A 23,061-nucleotide genomic window follows, 5' to 3' on the forward strand; every position below is an offset into this window, starting at 1 on the left:
TTTCTGGCACAAACCACCGAAATGCTAAGAAGGATCAAGAACTCAGCTCTCTCATTCTTCTCCACATCTTCCCACCCCCTCCATGAGCTGGGCTTCTCAAAGCACATGTTGTGCGATATTTTTCCACAGCACTTTTGGGATGTCAAAATTGCTCGGCATCCTATGGTAAAGTATTCACTGAAGGCGTCTCTTGATGGCTCAGCATTGGATTAGTCTTCATAAATCACATTGTTTTCAGTGATTACAAAGAATTAGACCATAATACTCCATTATTAGCATGTGGATTTATTTGCCTGTACATCTTGTTATTTGGAGGGCTTTGCAAGTTGGTTAAAAGGGGAAAGTTTTTTTAAAAATCCCATTAATTCAAGTGGAAACTGCTTGCTACCCAGGAAGAATTGAATTCTTTGTTGCTCATCTCCTAAGCATGTAGTAGTACATGTTGCCCAAAGTTTCATTTATGTATTTATTTAATGGTGAGATCTGCCTCTCATACTGCTGAGTGGCTGCCTAGTTATTTTTAGGTTCAAGTGTGTCCAAAACCCCTAGTTAGGCCAGTCTTTCTGCACACTAAGTAGTCATGCCCAGGATTGTACTGTAAGGCGATTTACAATCCTGGGAATACCTGCTTAGTGATTAAGTGCCATTGCTTGATTTGGAGAGAAAAAAGAAGCTTTGCTCTATTGGACATGGCTATAAATTTTACAGCAACATTTCCATGAGTTTAGCTGCTGAAATAACAATAAAATACATGAATATAATAAATTAAATGATATAATAGAATATTTGTATCCTGCCCTTTCACCAATAAGCTCAGCTTGGCTTCAAGCTTGATGGCTGAGTAGATATTTGAATCTGGGTTTCCTATATCTAGACAGAATGCTGTAGTCATTACAGAACACTGGTTTGAATCCTGAGCTTGGATGCTGCTGGTGGGAACATCCTAGGATCAGATTTCTGTTCCTGGGAGCCTGTCACCCATGGAAGAGGAGTTTGTTCATCCCAAAAAGTATTTCCAGAAGGATGGTGGACCACTGTAGAACAGTGTTGCAGCAGCTGCAGGAGGAAGGGGGAATTGGTGAAAATTACCTCCTCCTCCCTTCTGCCAGTGGGATTCAGTGCTAGATCTAAAGCTTCCTGTTCAGAGAAAACAAACTGAGGAGCCAAGCCACTGCCTTTTGCCCTGTCCAATAAACACTGCAGTTTTCAGTGCTCATCTCTTTAAGACTGTTACTTTTGAAAGACTGTTACTTTTGAAAGATGTCATTTCTATGGTGCATTCCTGGTTATTTGTGCTTATGATGGTTATCGTGGTGATTATATTTGATCCCACTTTCAATACTGTTAGTGGCTGCAGACATTTCAGAGTGGCCTTGCTGCTTTGTTTTCAGCCAGTGCATGCTCCACAGTTTCCTGCTGAAATCCTATTGCTTTTTATTCCACAAGTATTTCAGGGGTTGTTTTCATCCAAAGCAGCACCAGTGCAATTCCAGTGGGGCAGTGGCATTGCTGTTTCTTCCCTTCTGCGCATCCCCCAAATCTTATTTGGAGGGTCCCCCAACCTTCTGGAACACATTTTCAATGCTTGTATGGGGAAACTTCAGTCTCTAGTGTAGGTATCTTGCACTAGTACAGGCTTCCTCAGACTTGGCCCTCCCGATGTTTTGAGACTACAGTTCCCATCATCCCTGACCACTGGTCCTGCTAGCTAGGGATCATGGGAGTTGTAGGCCAAAAACATCTGGAGGGCCAAGTTTGAGGAAGCCTGCACTAGTAGAATAAAAGTGTTCTTCCCCAGGGTCCCCCCCTCCTCCAGTTTGTTGTGCTATACTGCAAGTGCCCCTACAGACAACAGTAGTGCAGTAATATTCTGGAAGCATTGCAGAACATCTCATAAAGTGGAATGATTTGTGGGGATGGTCTAGTACTGTATAACTCTACCACTATTGCACTATTATTGTGTCAATGACATCTTGCAGAATACACCCTCCGGTCTGGAGGGATCCTTAGTTGAAAATGAGAATTCTCTCCATTAATGGTGCTGTCTACTACCACCTTCTGCAGCGGTCTTCTGGGATTCCTTCTGACCTTATATTCCCTGAAGCTGAAAAGCAACACATCCTCAGGACAGTATGCAGCCTGGAGTTTCCTAGCAAAGGTAAGATGTGTGCAGCTCTGTTTTGGTTAGGTATTTAAGAATGAGCATCTGTCACTCTTTCCTATAACTCCAGCCTATTCTCGTTATAGTAAAGGTAAAGGGACCCCTGACCATTAGGTCCAGTCATGGCCGACTCTGGGGTTGTGGCGCTCATCTCCCTTTATTGGTCGAGGGAGCCGGCGTACAGCTTCCGGGTCGTGTGGCCAGCATGACTAAGCCGCTTCTGGCGAACCAGAGCAGTGCACGGAGACGCCGTTTACCTTCCCGCCAGAGCGCTACCTATTTATCTACTTGCACTTTGATGTGCTTTCGAACTGCTATGTTGGCAGGAGCAGGGACCGAGCAATGGGAGCTCACCCCATCATGGGGATTCGAACCGCCGACCTTCTGATTGGCAAGTCCTAGGCTCTGTGGTTTAACCCACAGCGCCACCTGCGTCCCTATTCTCATTATAACCTACTGTAAATAGTTTTTTCCTCCAACTATACTTTATACCCACCTTTATTAGATGAATGGTCATTAGAGTGGCAAAAGGATGGTATTCATCCTCTCCAAAGCAAATTAATGTGTGGGGTGGTAATTCTAAATGGCATTTGTGATTATCGGGTCAAATTGGGCTGCAGTATTATTCTTGTGTGATAATAATTTGATTTTGTGAATGCACCTGCAGATTAATGAATCTGAAGAGGTGAAAAAGTCAAAGGTTGAATCCCACAATAAAAAGGCATATATTCATCCGGTGTTACAGTATGGAACTGTATCAGTTTCTAGACACACCATTTTGGTTCATCAGTAACGGTTTCCATGGTGACAACCTCATTTCTGGTTACACTGTTATTCAGAGATTAGGCTCCAGATTGTATCATGGATAAAATTAGTGGCAACGTGAAAATTGGCTTAAATAAGACAACAGATCCAATAATGATTTTCATGGTGGTCATAAAAAACCTTTTATTTAAAAAATCCTTAATATTGTATCCATTATATGTTTGGGTTTTTCAAATCCTCACAGTATCCTCTGTGAGCATTGCATGTTTCACATCAGAGAACCTGCACATGAACTGTGAGAGGGGCAAATTCCTCCTCCTTTGGTTTCCTGTTCAAAAAAACATGTGTGCGAACACTCATTCTGTTGTCTTAATTCATTTTCAATTTTGGGTCCTAAGTATGTCTTGCATATCTGCCAGAATGCATATATATAATTAATCAGAATTTGACAGTTCAATCTGTGTGCAATTTCAATATCTGAACAGGATGTAGGGGAAAAGATTGGGGCAGGTGTCTTGTTGCAGCTTTAAGTCAGCTTTTGGTTGGTTTCCATAGAGATAGCTTGATAATAGTCGTGTAGCATCCAGCACTAATTATTGCACTGAAAGTGCTTCAAAGTCTTCAAAACTGTCTCCATAACAACACCTTGGTACAGTATCTAACATACCGTATTTTTCGCACCATAGGACGCACTTTTCCCCCTCCAAAAATGAAGGGGAAATGTGTGTGCGTCCTATGGTGCGAATACAGGCTTTCGCTGAAGCTGGAGAGCGAGAGGGGTCGGTGCGCACGGACCACTCTCACTCTCCAGGCTTCAGGAGAGCCGCAGCGCCAGTCCCACAAGGTCGGGGGACAGCGGGGAGGCGGAACACCACCATCCCGCTGTCTTCCGATGTGGTTTGGAGGCTGACGGCGGGGAGACGCGTGCTTCTCCCGGCCGCCAGCCCCGCAAGCTCCGGGGACAGCTGGGAGGCGCCGCGCGTCCTCCCTCAGTCCCCGGACCTGATCTGCAGGCGGGCGACGGGGAGAAGAGCGCTTCTCCCCGCTGCCTGCCCCGCAAGCTCCGGGGACAGCTGGGAGGCGCAGCGCGTCCTCCCTCTGTCCCCGGACCTGATCTGCAGGCGGGCAACGGGGAGAAGAGCGCTTCTCCCCGCTGCCTGCCCCGCAAGCTCCGGGGACAGCTGGGAGGCGCAGCGCGTCCTCCCTCTGTCCCCGGACCTGATCTGCAGGCGGGCGACGGGGAGAAGAGCGCTTCTCCCCGCTGCCTGCCCCGCAAGCTCCGGGGACAGCTGGGAGGCGCAGCGCGTCCTCCCTCTGTCCCTGGACCTGATCTGCAGGCGGGCAACGGGGAGAAGAGCGCTTCTCCCCGCTGCCTGCCCCGCAAGCTCCGGGGACAGCTGGGAGGCGCAGCGCGTCCTCCGTCTGTCCCCGGACCTGATCTGCAGGCGGGCGACGGGGAGAAGAGCGCTTCTCCCCGCTGCCTGCCCCGCAAGCTCCGGGGACAGCTGGGAGGCGCAGCGCGTCCTCCCTCTGTCCCCGGACCTGATCTGCAGGCGGGCGACGGGGAGAAGAGCGCTTCTCCCCGCTGCCTGCCCCGCAAGCTCCGCTGACAGCTGGGAGGCGCAGCGCGTCCTCCCTCTGTCCCCGGACCTGATCGGCAGGCGGGCCGCGGGGAGAAGAGCGCTTCTCCCCGCTGCCTGCCCCACAAGCTCCGGGGACAGCTGGGAGGCGCAGCGCGTCCTCCCTCTGTCCCCGGACCTGATCTGCAGGCGGGCCGCGGGGAGAAGAGCGCTTCTCCCCGTCGCCAGCCCCGCAAACTCGGGGGACAGCGGGAGAGGCGCAGAGCGCCCTTCCCGCTGCCCCCTGACTTGGCTAGAAGGCTGGCGGGGGGGGGGGAGAAGCCTGCTCCTCCCCGTCGCCAGCCCCGCAAACTCGGGAGACAGCGGGAGAGGCGCAGCGCGCCCTCCCGCTGTCTCCCGACCTGGTTTGGAGGCTGGCGGAGGGCTTCCTCCTCCCCCAGCCCCGAAAGCTCCCAGAGCGATGCCAAAGCTGCGCGCAGCTTCGGCATGGCTCTGGGTCCCGTTCTGGGGGAGGGAGAAGCTCGGGCTTCCCCCGCCCCAGCCCCGCGTCTCCAGCCGGGAGACGGTTGCGGGGGGCTGCTTTAGCCCCGCGCGTGCTCTCCCGGCTGGAGAGGTGACGCTCGGCTATGGAGGCTCCTGCCATAGGCGCGCGTCACCTCTCCAGCCGGGAGAGCACGCGCGGGGCTAAAGCAGCCCCCCGCGACCCTCTCCCGGCTGGAGAGGTGACGCGCGCCTATGGCCGCTGCTCCCTGACCTGCTCTTTGGGGCTGGTGGTGGGCTTCCCCCGCCAGCCCCAAAGAGCAGGTCGAAAGGAACCTGAAGCCTGGAGAGCGAGAGGGGTCGGTGCGCACCGACCCCTCTCACTCTCCAGGCTTCCAAGGTAGCCGCCTGAACGCACCTTAAACGGCACCTTGTTTTAGAACGGGAAAACAAAAGGGGGAAAATTCTCCCACTCTCTGCGCAGAGCCTCCTGCCGCTTCGCTGAAGGGGCGCTGGGCAGAGAGCAGAAGAATTTTTTTCCCTTGTTCTCCCCCCTCTAAAACAAGGTGCGTCCTATTGTCCGGTGCGTCCTATGGTGCGAAAAATACGGTAATTATTAAATTTATGAGGAAGAGGAAGTAGAAATCCTTTAACAAGCTGATACCACATTATGGTCACATTATGATGATAAGCAGTGTATACACTTGATTAATAAATATCTGAGATTTAATCTTGTTCATACTATTTAAACTATCAAAAACAATGTCTAAAATTGTAACACAGCATTTTTTTTTACAGCTCTCAGTGGATTAACCGCACTCAGGCATCTAAACAGAATATGCAGGAAGGCAGAACTACATAGTGTGGCTATGTAGTGTTAGACAAATAATTATACAACATGACTAGTTTGCAAATGAATGTTTGTAGAGCAGCACCCTGGCTCTGGAATGAGCTTCCCTTGAGCAGGTTCTGGCAACAAGGGAAAACATTCTTATTTTACTAGGCCTTTGAGCATTAGTGGCGCATTTAATTTATATTGTCCTTCAGATATGAGCAATACTGTGAGTGAGATGGTTGGGTGCTGGTTTTAGAGGTTTTAGTGATTTACATTTCACTTTTAATTACTGTATTGCATTTATTGCTTGTTACTGGATGTGTAACTCACCCTGCAACCTTAGGGCGATTCAATGAATGAATTAATAAAAGTAGGAGAAAGTTGCCTATGCAAACCACATTTTAAATGTAGACAAGAAGTGCCCAAGGAAGAGAATGAAGAAATACTATTTACCTGGTGATATTGTGAGTTAATGCAGTAACATTATTATTGCTGAGTTACAGAACTAGGATAGAATATATTCCAGTCTTGCATCAATACTTCCTCCTTGCCCGGATATACAGTTATACTTAAGGCAACAGTCTTTGCAAACCAGTTGATTACATTTCCCAGGTCCCAACCCTTGCAGCCATCCAGTGGTCCCAGGGCATATGATGCAGCATTCTTGATGTAGCCTATCAGGTTTAAGATTGGTCAGTACCTAGTTGGAAGATCAACTGGGAATCCTAGATACACACTGAGCCCCATCATGGCAAAAGGGCAGGATCAAAATGTAATAAACAAATAGCAACTGGAAAGCAACCATCTTTTCCCTTCCCATCATCCATCATTACTTCTTCCTTCCTTTTAGAATAGAATAGAATCATAGAGTTGGAAGGGATCTTGAGGCTCATCTATTCCAACCCCATGTAATACAGAACTATGCAGCTGTCCCTTATGGGAATCGAACCTGCAACCTTTGCATTATCAGCACCACACTTTAACCAGCTGAGCTATCCAGCTGATCTCCCATGTGTGAGACTATCACATAAACTGTGTGAAAGATCCAACCTGAGTGGCACAGAATAAGAAAGATGCTTATTGTGATCAATGTCCAGTCAACATCAAAAGTTAAATAAACACGTCGTAGACCCATATCACTTTTTGTTATGCAACGCCACCTCTACTGACTCATGCTTCCCACTACAAGAGGAAAACTGACTTTCAGGATCTATCAAGGCTAAATTTATCAATGAAAATTATCCATATTTCTTTCCATCCCCACCTTGGCATTCCAATGTTTTTATTTAGTCTCTTTCTTAAGTGATTTATATTTAGGAAATTCTAAGCTGAACTATGATTCATAAACATAATTTTAAATGGAAGGGAAAGAATAACAAGTCTTTGTCTGGGAATAATTTCCATTGCTAATTTGCAAGTACAGATTCCAGATGTTCAGTGAACAGAGCATTGCAAAATATGCTTATACAGAAGATTTTAAAATTACACCATTTACATCAAGCATCCTTCGAAGAGAGTACAATTTCCATTCTTATATAACACAATAGTCTAATATTCCTTTCAAGATCTGTTGTATTCTGTTTTTTCTTTATGGCTCTCAAATCTTGTCCTTCCACCCTGCATCGCTAAGTGCCATTCCAGGTAGAGGATTTTGAAAATGGTGGAGTAGGTAGGAGCATATGGAGATATAGATAAAGATAAGACAAGGGAAGGCAGGTCAGAGACCTTTTGGGTGCCATCTTTTCTTCTGGTAAATGCAAGGTGGTTGGAGAGAAATATCTGCTGATAGTTACCTTGGCATGTATTACCAAGATAAATGAAACATATAGGGTTAATTTGTCTTGGCTGGGTCCACCTAGGTGCTTGGTGCAACCACCACCAGTGTCTAAAGCACTTTGATACAGCTATCAAATATACTGCAAAGCTCAAAATATACACTATGTACAAATTATTATAGCAGTAGCTAGCGCATTGTCTATTTTAGAAAATGAAGTCACTTCTGGTGAAGGAGCAGAGGGAGGGAGTACTTGACCCTTTCCCTCCCACCATCTCCTTGCTCCAGCTCCCACTCACTGGATTTTTCCCCCTGTGGAGTTTCAAATGCATGTTTTCCCTTATTCTGAAGAATTCTTATGGGCAAAGGAACTGTGGTACACAAAGGGAGCTTCTTTGCTCACAAGAGCATTGCTATTCAGTTAGAGAGACCAGCCCATTTGACACAGGCCATCACTAGCATTTGAGAATGGACTGTCCTGTTGAGAGGAAGAGGAAAGCCAACATCATGCAAGTGATCATCCTTAGATATTTATGCCAGACTTTCCCAATATAGTGCTCCACAGATGGGTTTTTATTTGCAAAGGTTTCTATACTTCTGATTATGCCAACATTGAAAATATATATACTGTATATCATGGTGGTGAAGAGTATAGGTAAAAAGGTAAAGGTACCCCTGCCCGTACGGGCCAGTCTTGACAGACTCTGGGGTTGTGCGCCCATCTCACTTAAGAGGCCAGGGGCCAGCGCTGTCCGCAGACACTTCCGGGTCACATGGCCAGCGTGACATCGCTGCTCTGGCGAGCCAGAGCTGCACACAGAAACGCCGTTTACCTTCCCGCTGGTAAGCGGTCCCTATTTATCTACTTGCACCCGGAGGTGCTTTCGAACTGCTAGGTTGGCAGGCGCTGGGACCGAGCAGCGGGAGCGCACCCCGCAGCAGGGATTCGAACCGCCGACCTTTCGATCAGCAAGTCCTAGGCGCTGAGGCTTTAACCCACAGCGCCACCTGTGTCCCTTCGGTGAAGAGTATACAAATCATCAATAAAATTAGATTCACAAAACTAGTACACAATACATCATTTTATGGTCCAAAACATCTGTGGGGCACCAGGTTGGGGAAAACTGCCATACACATTGACTCCTGGATTTCCAAACTGTCTTCTCCAGCATGATTTCATAAAAATGCTTTTTTTAATTATCAATGTGCAATTTCTACATTGACTCCTGGCTTTCCAAACTGTCTTCTCCAGCATGATTTCATAAAATGCTTTTTAAATTATCAATGTGCAATTTCTGTAAAAAGCTACAGAAAAACTTTACATTTTATCTCTTCATAGAGGACTAAAATGTTGAACAACCCCAGTTTTTGCTGTCATTCCTTGTCCTTTTCTGCTATAATAAAAATAACTTGTCGATTTTCTTTCCATTACATCATCTGAGAAGCAGCAAAAACACGCCAAAAAGTGGCAGAATCAAGACTTTAACTGTATTATTGTTGGGGCGTAATCTGAAACAGCGTCAGCAAAGCAGTTTGCTATCTGGCCTAGGAATTGTTTTGTTTTCTATGTTGTCCCAACGGAGTCATGAACTAGAAAATTAAATTATAAATGGAAAATTACCATAGATAAATATTCCCAAATGTATGGACATATTTGTGAGGACAAGCTATTTTTATTGATGAATGACATAAATAATGCTTTTTTAAGATTTCTTGTGCTGTTTCCAAGCCCACCTCCCTCCCAAACGATTACAACTTGACTGAAGTATGATAACAATTTCCCATTTCACAACTGCTGACAATTGTGAAGAACATGCCGGCATTTCAGTAACTTGTTAATATTTAGTCAAGAGGTGGTGTTTTTTTTTAATGCTTTAAAACTGTCGGCTTAGAATAGTGAGCATGCCTGGAAGGCTATATAAGTCCCTCAGGCTGTTGAGCATGATGCCTAAATGCAGCCCTCGTGTTCAGAGGTCATGTCTACCACTGAATACCATCCGCTTTCACAGGATTCTGGGTAGAAATGATGGGAAACCACAGATGATGGACTTGATGGGTTTTTGGTCTGATTGAGAAGGACGCTTTGGAGATGTGGTTGTGAATAGACCACAGAAGAAGAAAAAGAAGAAGCAGAGGAGGAGGAGGAGTTTGGATTTTATATCCCATTTTATCACTACCCTAAGGAGTCTCAAAGCGGCTAACAATCTCCTTTCCCTTACTCCCCCACAACAAACACTCTGTGAGGTGAGTGGGGCTGAGAGACTTCAAAGAAGTGTGACTGGCCCAAGGTCACCCAGCAGCTGCATGTGGAGGAGCGGAGATGCGAACCTAGTTCACCAGATTACGAGTCTTAACCACTACACCACACTGGCTCCCCAGCATGCCAGTGGTCACAAATGATGGGAACTTGAGCATCTGGCAGCCCACATCTTTCCCATCCCTGGACTAGCGGAATTAGCTCACCTGTGCTGACACGATAGCTATTGTGCAGCTTCCTAATTAGTTCAAGAGATTGCGCCTGCTTTACTACAGTTTTATAAGCCTCAGCAATTTTGTTGGGCTTTTTTAATAAAAATTTTAAAAAAATCAAAATATTAATCACCACTGGTAAAGAAATGGTTTGGATGATGCCTATCATTTTAATTCCTATTATTTAAAAAATAAGGATTCTCCAGTCATGTTAATGCTCTTTTCTATATCCTTAAAGACCAGCAAAACATCAAGATGCTCAGGAATTAGAGGGGAAGGGGGACATTGCAATTTAATCCTTAATGTTGGGAATTTAGAGATGATGAGGGGACGCTCGAAGAGGGAATATATTTTCCTTGGCTGTGTGTCTGTGAGTGTCGATGCTGCTCTGCACCATGTGACTTTTTCAGGCTAGGTCATAAGTTAATTGCTATGAAAATACATTAAGGTTACTTTATTTACTCGAGTTGCTTCTTATCAGTGCTGCTTAGGGCTCTGATGCCCAGCGCCTGTTGAGACCAGTTCATGTTTTGCTTGTTTGACACATGGCTCTTTCCTTTTCCTAGATCTGCCAGAGTTCATGTTTACAGCTTAATGCGAGGGAAGGTCCAAGGGAAACGTGTATCAAACTAAACTAGGGTGGATGTGGTCAGTTGGTGGTGGCATCACCTTCTTTCCTTGGCATGTAGGCCACCACTATGGCAGCAACCCAGGTTTCAGAGACCCTGAGATCTTATTGATACTGTTGTTTAATGTGGACGGCAAACTTCCTGTACCTCCAGTAATTCTCTGTTGTCTGTATGATGTTCTCCTAGCAATGCTTTCCTCTTCCTCAGTCTGGATTTTCATGGATACACTGAGAAGAGGGTATGATAAAATCTGGACTGAGAGAGGGGGAAATGTAGGAAGGCAGAGATTTAGAGCAGAACATCATATAGACAACAGAGAATTAATGTGTGTGCAGGAAGCTTACTATCCCCATTAAACAACAGAATGGGTGAGCCCTAAAAAACGTTATTTATGCAGAAATCATAAATAATTTTTTTTAAAAGGGGGGGGGGGAGAGAAATGTAGTTCCTAAGGAATGGGGTAGGGAGGGAATTATCTACCTGCAACCACAGCAGCCAAGTAAGGAGGTTAGGGATTGAGGAGTGAGGCATAAGGAAACAAAACAGTTTCTTACTTCTGTTTGGAGATACCTTATTTCTTTCTGCCTTTTTTTGGTTGTCCAGCCTGAGATGGTGCTCAGGGGAAAAGCATCAGCTTCTTGGGGTTCTGCCTTTGTGCTGGACTATCAGCTTAAAAGGGAAGCCCTGGCTATGCCAGCTTCTTTTAGGGCTGGTGTATAAGGCCAGAGAGTCCTTCTGCCACCGCAGTGTAGCTGGGCTGATATCCTGGAATATTTCAGTGGTGACTTTGCCCGTATTTTAGGTTTCTAACATTCCGCAGTGCTTTGGAAAGAGTGTCTTTGAGCCTGTAGTATTCAAAGTGAATTACCACATCTCTTGGGGCTCCCCCAGTTCTGTTTCTGCCTCCTGGAACCTGGTGAGCTCTTTCGATGTCATTGAGGGACAGTGGTATGTTTTAAGTTCAGGGAGAGTATCCGGTCATTAATGAAATGTGCCATGTCCTCCACTTCCTGGTTCTCTGGAAGACAACCATTTTTCCTCCTGTTGCTGTCTGGTTGTTCCTCCAGCTTCATAACTAAAACTTTAGACGACATCTGTAAGAGTTGGATCTCAAACTGGTTGGTTAGAGCAAGATTGTGTGCAGAGTTTTTTTTTTTTTTTTACAAAATAAATAAATTGATACAGTGGTACCTCGGGTTACGTATGCTTCAGGTTACATACGCTTCAAGTTACAGACTCTGCTAACGCAGAAATAGTGCTTCAGGTTAAGAACTTTTCTTCAGGATGAGAACAGAAATCGTGCTCCGGTGGCAGCAGGAGGCCCCATTAGCTAAAGTGGTGCTTCAGGTTAAGAACAGTTTCAGGTTAAGTGCGGACCTCCGGAACGAATTAAGTACTTAACCCGAGGTACTACTGTATTTAGTTAGAAAGCATATCCAATTTCTGCTCAAATGGAGTTAGGGCTGTTTATAGGGCCTGCCTTATTTTTTTAATGTACTCATCTGAGTCTCTGCCCTCATCCATTGTGGCAGCTATTTCCCCTCCTTTGGGGGCCTTCATGTTGCCTTTAGGCTTGTGACTGTCAGTGTCTGAGGCCTCTCCTGAAGCCTCAGGCAGAGCTCCCTCTGTTTCTTCCTGAAGAACTAACTTGCAGATTTGCTTTTTGGTCCCTGTATTCCTTGGATCATCAGCTTGCTGAAGCTTGTATGAAACTTTTTGATTACATGTCAATAGGATCCACTCTGCTTCGATTTTGTCCCAGGGTGATTGGAGACACAGAATTATGCCACCATTTAGCTTTCCAGCTAGCCATGCCCCTAGGCAAACAGACCCAAGTGATGAAAAGAGCTCAGGATGTAGCTGGACTCTTTTGGAAAATAACTCAGAGAACTGTGCCAATCCGCTTCAGGAAGGCTCACCCAACGTTTTTGGTTTGTAGGGTGCTTTACAGTTCAATAGCTTGAACATACTGCAAAAGCTCAATGAACTTTTGTTTTAGAATCTTAAAATTGTCTTTTCCTTCCAGCGACGCATGGTAGCTTTTGTTTGTTTGAGAGGAAATATGCCTTCCCTCTCGAGACAAACAAAAGCTACTATGCATTGCTGGAAGGAAAAGGCAATTTTATTTAATTTTAATGGAAGTTGGGAATATGGAAATCTTAATATTTTATGCAACCTTCGACAGTAACACATAAAATAGATTCACAAGTAAACAAGATCAAGACTCATCAGCATCATGGCACAGGCAGGTTTAAAAGATGCACCGTTTTACAATGATTCCAACAAATAGCTCTGTCAGTTTAGTTGAATGGGTCCTTGTGGTTAGAAGGATGCTGATAGCAACTTCAACTTAAAAGGCAAAACATCTAAGCCAATTTAAGCACAATTAGAAGAACATTTGGCTTGAAGACGAGGAAAGTGGTACATCTGTGTCCTGCAAGGTAATGCCCTTCAATTATATCCTTAAAATGATTAATCCACAATTGAATCAGTTACAGTGTGGAGCCCTGGTTTTAAAAAAGTTTTCTTAACTTTTTGTACTGTTCCCCTCTCAAAATATCTCTTTTGAGTGTTAATATTCTTGCCAATGAACTTACGGGAAGTTGATGTAACAAATTGCCATCTTCCGTGTCTTTTCTAGGTTATAACAGCTGCTCTATCCCCATTCTTCTTTGAGATTGCAATGAATGTACCAACAGCCTGTTGGTAAGTATTTTGCGGGGGGGCGGGGAAATAAAAATTATGGCTGTTCTGAATTTGCTGTTGGATTTCCAAATTATGTTCATTAATTTCTTCTGATTTTAAACAAAAACAGTTAAGCAACATTTTGTACAATAAGAAGATCACAGAGTAGTTTACAATATATAATCATACTTACCATAGTAACAAACAATATTTTCCCCACAGTTAAAAGGCTGCTTTGGGGAAGGTGCATGGACTATGCACAGCAAAGGAATACCAGGAACACCTTTCATTGGATAGGAGAAAAGTTGTACAGAAATGCCATTAGATTAGCAAGGGCCTCAATCATTAATATAGATAGAAAGAAGGTGGCTAAGGGTGATGAGGATAAAGGTTTATAAAATTAGGCATGGAGTGAAGAAACTGGAAGAGGTTCCACACTCCTGATCTAGAGTGGAGGTTTTCAAGCAGAGGCTGGACAGCTACCTGGTGATGATGCTCCAGCTCTGGATTTTGTGCATCAAGGTGAGATATCTTACAGGACCTCCACCAACTCTGTGATTTTTGTTAGGGACATGAAGGTTTTGCAAGCATCCAAGCAAGTGAACAGTTAATTTCAAACTAGGGCTGGTAGCCAGTATATCTGCAGTGCTATGATATGGTATCATACATAAGATCTGCTGAAGTTCAAGTAAGTGTTCATGGAAAGTTTGCAATTGGGTCTTTCTCCAACATCCTTCCCCACAAAGTAAAATGGCAGTATTTCTGAGCTACCATATCTTTTATTATTCCGGGCTCATGAGGAATAATGATATCATTATAAAATGGTTTGCACCATAATGGTTATGCAAGAGCTTGCCTTTTTAGGAGCAATGGCACTTGCATAATTTGCAAAAACAGCCTGGTGGTGAAGCTAAGAGTTTAAATGGATGTAATGCTATTAAAATCCAGACAGCTTTGCATGGTTTGCCGTGTAAAAATGCCCTCTTACCAATAAAAACTACAAAAGTTTGTTTTATTTATAAAGTTCCATAAGGAGATTTGCTGTTTCATAAACTAAGCCTTGTGGCTTAAAATACAAGGTCATAACACTGAATTGTAGAAAAGGAAATGGAGCTGAGCCAGCAATTTGTGGATTCTTCTTGTTGAGTGACTTAAGAAAAGAGCTGGAGACACGACTTCCCCCTTGCTCAAGATGAATGAAGTGTGAGCTGACATCTTTAGAAACAAGAGACAGCTCCACTGAACTCTGCTACCTCTGAAGCCCTTTGTTCAAGCTGTGTTGTTTGCAAGATTAGTGCAGAGTAGGAAATGTCATTGCTAGAATGGTGATGGGAGAAACGAGAAGCTGAGGAAGTGCCTTTGATGAATGTACTGCATGGACCGTTGTGTCATAGACCAGTCTGGCAGACTATTGTATAAATGGATAGGACATCAAAGTGATCCATCCAATTAAAGTCCCATTGTGAAGGTTACTTCCCAAGCTTTTTGTTCCAGAAAGAATAACTGACCGTTGACCATGCTGGCTGGAACTGATAGGAATTGGGGTCCAACAACTGGAGCACCAAAGGTTGCCTATTCTTGGTGTGGTGCCTAGATTGTTGTACTGGATAGATGTGAATTCAAATGCCAGCTCAGCGCCAAAGCTTGCTATATGACCTTGGGGCCAATCTCTCTCTCTCTCTCTCTCTCTCTCTCTCTCTCTCTCTCTCTCTCTCTCTGTCAGCCTAACGTGACAGATGAGGATGTTGAGGATAAAGAAGAGGGGGTACCATAGGGGCCCACTAGGGGGCGCATTGGAAGATGGCCGACAATACCATCTCTCCGACCCACACAGGGTAATTAAGAGGCTGTTATGGGAGTAGGCAGCCTCCCTTGTTGCCTCAAGGAAATGGGGAACACTCCCCTTGCCTGCTGTGCCCATAAATCACCCCCTAATTCGAAAGAAGGGAGCGAGGGCCCTAGGCAGAATGCCCCCGTGTGCACCTTGGCTCTCCTGGACGCTGTCTCTGATTGCGCACTAGTTGCAGCAATTTGGAATAATTAATTACAAAAGAAGCAAATGCACATATTTCAACTGAAGAAGGGGAGTAAAGTCTGCTAATTTAAGTGACCTCTGCGAAAGAAGACGACGGGCTGGAGAAACAGGAATATTTTACGATGAAGATACACCAAAGGCTGGGTATGTTGACAACAGGACTGAATGGGGAGGAAGGAACCTTTTTTACTTCCCTTCTATGTGATTTACAAGAACCCCTCCTCATTAGAATCGTCGGTTGAACTGACCCAAGCAGGATGATTAAGGTCTGTGTGGAGATAAACTTTAACCAAAAGTATGCTTTATGGAGATCGAGAAGCAATAAGAGCTTTTGGAATGGCGCAGCAATTAATTCGGAGTCGCCATCTTGCCAAAGGATTTATAGCCGAGAGAAGGAACGGACTTGTTTTCAGACTGCATTCCTGGTGAATCTCCTCAGAGGCTTTGAGAAAGGAGGCAGATTGGTGAAGATTAATGACGCTAAGACTGTTTTGATGTATGGAAGTGATGTTACATGGAAAACGTCTGGATATGGCTACTGGATAAAAAATAATAATATCCACGCAGGATTACAAACTATCTAACCAGCTTGTGGAGACTATCAGAGGTCACAAAGAGAAAGGAAAAATATATGAAAATAACAACAAGAGATGTGGAAAAACAAGAAGAAAGGACTGGATAGTACTGTGAAATCATAAGGTTAGATCTGTGGACATTAAAACAGCAGTAAGAAGCAAGGAGTTGATTGGATCCCCTTCAGAACTTGAAATATGGGTACCCTCAACAAAAATTTAAAATTTGGCTGTGTAATTTGGAATTTATGTAATTTGGTTTGATTTGATGTGATTGGTCGGTTAATAAAAAATTATTCTTTAAAAATAAAAAGAAGAGGGGGGTACCATAAATGGTGCAATAAAATAAAAAAGAATTCCAACTAGCTACATTTCAAATAGGCTCTACCATTTCTCTTTTTTACTTTCTGCAATGATCACCAAGCAGTTTTCTTATCTGAGAGCTATTCATGGAGCAGACGTGCACAGAGATTGAGCCCTAGAAATTATTGTGTGTTTTTTCTGACTCCAAAAGCATAAAGGCTTGGGTCCAAAGAACTGCATCAGGCCTCTCCTTTTCCTTCCTGATGCAAAGAGCTACTCTTTAAGGGTCAGGGAACCCTCTGAAACAGTTTGTGATAGGACATGAGAGAGGATCTTCAGAGAGATGAATTGGGGACTGCATTCCAGTGAGAGATCAGATCATGAGATGCTTTGGATTCAAGCCACTATGTTGACCATGTGTGGAGAACATCAGCTCTGAAGGCCAAATGAGGCCCCTGGATGCTCTCCAGACCCTCCCCAGCCTTGCTTCACCCTCCTCTAATGTTTATTTCCTGGCTGGACTGTGTTCTGGAACTGATAAGGACTCTTGCTACTGCAAAAATGTAAAATTTACATTCATTGCTCCGCCCACCACTGGCGATGTTGGTCCCAAAAGGCTGTCCAGAAGGAGATGCAGCTTTTTTAAGAAGAGCATCATATGTAACATTAAATCATGGTTATTGCCACGTGCTGTTTTAGTTATTGATTTTTGCATCAGGCTTTACAGTGTAGTAGACAACAACTGTGTGATGTAGCAATTTTGTGTATGGTTATGATCTCTCTTGCAGCAGGATTTGACCCAGTAGAGAGATTGATGTTGACATGGAAACATATAGGTGCAGGCATGACAAGTACTTACTTTGTTATCCCCACATCATACTTAGAGCCATAAGAGAGTAAAAAAAGACCAATTCCTTGATCCAAACCAGTTATTCAGAATTTTCCTAGGTTAATCAAGATTCATCCATCAGGCACTGGGAGGACAAGTGGTATTCTAGAAGGAAGTAGCGCCCTAACTGTAACAAAGACCACCCCTTCCCTCTTCCAAGAGTGTTAAGGTTCATTAAATCAATAAATAGTTCATAGAGCTTTGTGATAGAGAGGACAGGACTGGAAGAAAACTCAGAGTATTATCAGAGGGCAGAGGGTGAAGCATTAATAGTCAAATAACATGTGGAGGCCCACGAAACTCTGGGGCCCTGTGCTTGGAGTACCTTCTACATGTCAAACAACCTTGGCCGCCAAGATGTTCCCTTTCCCCATGCAGTTCAGCCATGCATGTATACAATTGCTTCTGGCATCCAGAAGGTTTTAATGGGTGGTTCCACAAAGGTGCCCTGAGAGCCATTGTGCTCCTAAGTGAGGGACCAGGTTCCTGTCATCTTGAGGAACCAGGGGTAAGCAACTGGGATGCCATCATACTCTCAACAAATTACCAGTGGTTGTTATTCTATTACTTAAGGAACTGAAGAAATATCTCAGCATGAAAATTACCGACTATTTTGGCAATGCCATCCTGTTCGGTGAGTTTCCTATGAATTGCCCAAGTGAATCTTTGTTAATAAAGCTTCTCCTCTGCTTTCTTTAACAGTCTTCTACTTGGTGGATTTGCTGAAGCCTCACTGCTTTACATCGAAAGGACTGGCATATGAATATATAAGGAGAAATTATGAAGAAGAGAATAACCAAGCATTCCCATCAGGGGTAATAGTCAGTGACTGAAAAATCCAAAGCAACAGCAGTGAAGATGTGCAAACTGCAAGTGACTTAATTCCATATTCTTCTTTCTTCAGAGTCATAAAAATGTTATTAATAGCAGTGCAGAAAGTCAGGGCTCCGTTAACCTTTATGCTAGCCAGGCTAAACTAAATTGTGCAGTCTCAACTAAACTAGATCCACTACCGTAAAACCATCTGGGCATGCACTGCTGTAAGAAAGGTGCTTATCCTGCCCCCTTTTCAACCTTACTTCGAGTTCTGCACCATTCAGAATTTGATGGCTGTCCCTTTATCACAACATAAATTATAGGACCGTAGTCTCACTTATGAAGGAAGAATGGACAAGCTTCTTGGTCTGTGGCAGATTTCCTGGTGTATCTGGGTACAGGGAAGACTTGGTAGTATTTTGTGCTCAGTCTGGGACATGCATTGCCCAAGTGGTGTGCCTGCTGCTTCCTTGCTCTCCCATCATACACAACTCCAGTGAAACATGAAGAAACAAAACCACGTGGGTTCTGCTCAGAAAGAAGACCTGTTTAATGGGATTTGCTCTCATGTAAATGTGTAAGGGTTGCAATGTGAATCCACTGCGGAAATCTGTTTGTATGTGCATGCAGAGGAAGAGGGCACACTTTCTATGTGTTCTTGAGTGTGGACACAGACAAGCACAATGTCCAACAGCGCAATCGGACGTGTCTTTTCCGAACCAAATCCTATTGAATAGTTGTGTCATGATTGCAGCAGGAGGTGGCTAATTTTTGTTCCATGATTATAAGCAATTCCTACTGAGCCTTAAGCATGAGCATTTTGAAGATTGGCACTTGGGAGTATCTACATGAAAGCACAAGCAAAGCGACTGTTTCTGCCATACCTTGCAAATAGGTACCAGTTCTGCAGGCGTTCTTGTCAGAGTTTCCATTCAGTTTAAGGTTATCAACCAGGTAGCTGATGATCCTCCACTGATGTATAGCACCAGAACAGCTGTATTCCTTGTGGAACACTTCTTCTGTATGTTTTTTTTAAAACTAAATTAGGCTGAGTGACCTTATTCACTGTGAAAATAAAACTATAACCAGCATAGATTTGGTATACCCTCTTATAAGATGGAAGTATCACATTCAATTATTCTGTCTGCATAAAAAAAGCTAAGATATGTTTAGTTCAAGCTTTGGACTGCCCCCCACCCCCCCTTACCCCAAATATCTGAAAACCAGAAACCACAATCTGATGTGTGTTCATGGGCGCTGGAAAGCTCAGCTAATAGAAAAGAGTACCTTGAAGTGATAACTGATTAGCACAAGGCCATGTTGAATGTAAAATAACTGAGTAGTAAATCATATTTGCATTTTTCAATGTGTTTTTTTCTGTCTTGTATTGTTATCTATTATACACACACACAAAAGCATTTACACATCTTATATTCCAATAGGTGCAAACCCTACAAGTGTACAGTACAGTGGTACCTCGGGTTAAGAACTTAATTCGTTCTGGAGGTCCGTTCTTCACCTGAAACTGTTCTTAACCTGAAGCACCACTTTAGCTAATGGGGCCTTCCACTGTCGCCGCGCCGCTGCTGCGCGATTTCTGTTCTCATCCTGAAGCAAAGTTCTTAACCCGAGGTACTATTTCTGGGTTAGCGGAGTCTGTAACCTGAAGCGTCTGTAACCTGAAGCGTGTGTAACCCCAGGTACCACTGTATACAGTTTATAATGCAAATCTATATATGGCTCCTTGGAAGTAAGTCTCATTGAGTTCAGTGAAGCTTACTCCTGGGTTAGCATGCATTTGATTGAAGCCTCAATCTTTGCTATGTATTTGTAAGCATACTGACCTTCTTTTGTCGTTTCCTCTGCAACTATGTTTCATTGGAATATAGGCAGTTTCCATAGCAATGTTAGCCTTCTGCTCTCTCTCCCACTCCCAGCCTTTTGGTTCTGGACAGCTGCCCCTTCAAGGGCATTCAGATGCCATTATCGCTCTTCATATCCTCAAAAGGGTTGAATTATGTACTTTTTACTCAGTCATTAATCAAAAGCCTAATGTAAAGCAAAAATAAATAAATAAACCCCTACATGGTTCAAGCTTCAAAAGGCAATTATTTAAGTAAAGTAAAGCTTTCATTGAGGCTTGCAGCCTGTCAGTTTGGAATTGAGAACAAATCATACATCTGTGATGGCCACAATATCATTATTATGGCGGTTGGGGAAGAACATTAGCTGCTCCCTGCGAGTACAAAATGGGTTTTTGTATCTCACAACAGGTTGCCATCTTGTTTGGGATTTAAAGTTGCTCCAGATTACAGATCCATGACTCATTTTGGTCTAGAAAGTTGCCTCCCATCATACACCCACTCCCCTCTTTCACATGGCTGGGGAGCCTGATTAGCCAAAGAGACACACACACACAATGTGGAAGAGCTACATATGAACAAGTCTATAGGCACTTAAGTCCCCTCTCATGTTTGCTGACTGTGTGGCCAGGGATATGATGCTAAAGGCCCTGCGTGAGAAACATTCCAAAACTGGTGCACACGTACATAAAATTATTAAATGGGATGTAGGTGGCACTGTGGTCTAAACCACTGAACCTCTCGGGCTTGCCGATTGAAAGGTTGGTGGTTCGAATCCCTGTGACAGGGTGAGCTCCTGTTGCTCGGTCCCTGCTCCTGCCGACCTAGCAGTTTGAAAGCACGCCAGTGCAAGTAGTTGGTATCGCTGTGGCAGGAAGGTAAATGGCATTTCTGTGTGCTCTGGTTTCCGTCATGGTGTTCCATTGTGCCAGAAGCGGTTTAGTCATGCTGGCCACATGATCTGGAAAGCTGCCTGTGGACAATGCCGGCTCCCTCGGCCTGAAAGTAAGATGAGCGCCGCAACCCCATAGTTGCCTTTGACTGGAGTTAACTGTCCAGGGGTCCTTTACCTTTACCTAACGATATTAAGTGGCACTGCCTGAAATGGAAACTGAGAATATGTTGCTATGGTTAATAATAATAATAATAATTTATTTATATCCTGCCCATCTGACTGGGTTTCCCCAGCCACTCTGGGTGGCAATACCAATGTGTATAATTTATTGCACCAATTATATATAATTTATGCATCAAAAGCATAACCAAGCAGCTGGTTTCAAAGGGAAATAAACTTTCCTAATGAAATGCAGTGGAAGTCCTATTAATAATATTTTGAGGAGATATATATAGCTGTAAGAGCTTTAGTTTATTTTGCCTTTCAAAATTAATGTGTTGTTTTTAAAAAAATGTGGCTAAGTGGTAGTTTTATTTATTAAACAGTATTTTTTTATACTTCCTTATGGGCACTACTGGAGGTTTTTGTTAGGTGTTATAGGCAAAACTGATTGATTTTAAGTTACCTGTCAACAGGCTGATGCGGCATCAGCAATGCTTAATTAACTGCATAACTGAAATGTGGCTGGCAGCGCTAATTATTAATACATCTGGGGAAAATAAAACACTTTAATCCTTTCCTAGTCTAGGACTAGAAAAGCTTATTCAAAACATGACAGCTCCAAGTGCCTCTTAATAGGTGCTAATGGCTTTTCAATAGGCCGTATGTAGCCTATGGCAGCTGGCAAGTCCTGTGTTAGATTAGCTGTGTCCTCATCTTGAAACTCTAATAGGTAGATGTAGCATAAAGGTAAAGGTAAAGGGACCCCTGACCATTAGGTCCAGTCGCGGACGACTCTGGGGTTGCGGCGCTCATCTCACTTTACTGGCCGAGGGAGCCAGCGTACAGCTTCCAGGTCATGTGGCCAGCATGACTAAGCTGCTTCCGGCGAACCAGAGCAGCGCACGGAAATGCTGTTTACCTTCCCGCTGGAACGGTACCTATTTATCTACTTGCACTCTGACGTGCTTTCGAACTGCTAGGTTGACAGGAGCTGGGACTGAGCAACGGGAGCTCACCCCGTCACAGGGATTCGAACCACAAACCTTCTGATCGGCAAGCCCTAGGCTCTGTGGTTTAACCCACAGCACCACCTGAGTCCCTCATGTATGTATGTATGTAGCATACACTAGCTGAATAGGAAAGGTGTTTTTGTTTTTGTGCTGGCATAAGTCCTCCTCTGTTTAGCAGAGTACTTTGAAAAAAACTGGACACCCCTCTTGCAGGAGTGTAGAGTTGTGATCTTTATGGTGTAAACCAGGCTTCCTCAGACTCGGCCCTCCAGATGTTTTTGGCCTACAACTCCCATGGTCCCTAGCTAGCAGACTAGTGGTCAGGGATGATGGGAATTGTAGTCTCAAAATATCTGGAGGGCCGAGTTTGAGGAAGCCTGATGTAAACCCATGAAGTAGGTAGAAAGCTCTTAACTCCTTTGAAGGCCACGATACCATGCCTCAAATCTATACATTGCCACTAAGAAGTTATGATCCATTGTGTTCAATGGGAGTTGCTCCCTGGTTAAAAGCAGATGTAAGGATTTCAGTGTGCCAGCTACACCCTTGAAAATTATCATGAACCTAGCAGGTTATACAAAATGGATTTAGATAAACACGGAGTTGTTTTTTCCTCAAATACTACCTTTCCTGCAGTACAACAAAATAGAGGAAAGAGATTTTAAAGTTCAAGTGCCTCAGCTGCCATTTCAGAAATGCTTTGCTTAAACAGAAAATTTAGTTTTTATTTTAACATCCTTTTAGGAGACATCCTCAAGACTCCTGTGGATTGCTATGATTGCCTCTGTAGATTTTATAACCCTCCTGTTCCCTTGCATGGATTATCAGTTCCAGGCAACACACAGGATAATTGAAATATTATTCTCTTGATTTCCTCATAGCTCCAGGCATAAAAATACTGTATAAGCTATAAAAGGATGGGTTAAATTTAGCACTTTGCAGTATTTTTAACCATTCTGCAAATACTGCCAATTGCAGTTTTACTATCACTTCAGTATGTTGCTATGAGTAAGAAGCATCTGAGGAACTGAAGTCAAGATAGTGGCTTAGAACTAGAGATGCACCAATGGAAGGCAGTGCATAGACTTGACTTTTCTTTCCAGCCTCCCCAAAAGCCTCTTCCTATATTCAGAGAGCTG

The 23,061-nt window shown here is 44.0% G+C and overlaps 1 protein-coding gene across 4 annotated transcripts in view; it reads left to right on the plus strand.

Moving 5' to 3' along the window:
* The window catches only part of TMEM241 (transmembrane protein 241), a 46,334-nt gene extending 26,975 nt beyond the window's left edge, over positions 1-19,359 (plus strand). For 3 of the 4 annotated variants that reach the window (XM_081918126.1, XM_081918128.1, XM_081918125.1), the window contains 3 exons: positions 2,065-2,158; positions 13,335-13,399; positions 17,880-19,359. In XM_081918126.1, coding sequence (XP_081774252.1) covers positions 2,065-2,158; positions 13,335-13,399; positions 17,880-17,940 — 220 coding nt within the window. In that variant the 3' untranslated portion in view covers positions 17,941-19,359. The other variant, XM_081918127.1, reaches the window with a different exon arrangement.
* Positions 19,360-23,061: the final 3,702 nt, after the last annotated feature.

This window comes from Podarcis melisellensis (assembly GCF_964234715.1).
Source record: "Podarcis melisellensis genome assembly, chromosome: 7".
In the NCBI taxonomy this organism is placed as follows: Eukaryota; Metazoa; Chordata; class Lepidosauria; order Squamata; family Lacertidae; genus Podarcis; species Podarcis melisellensis.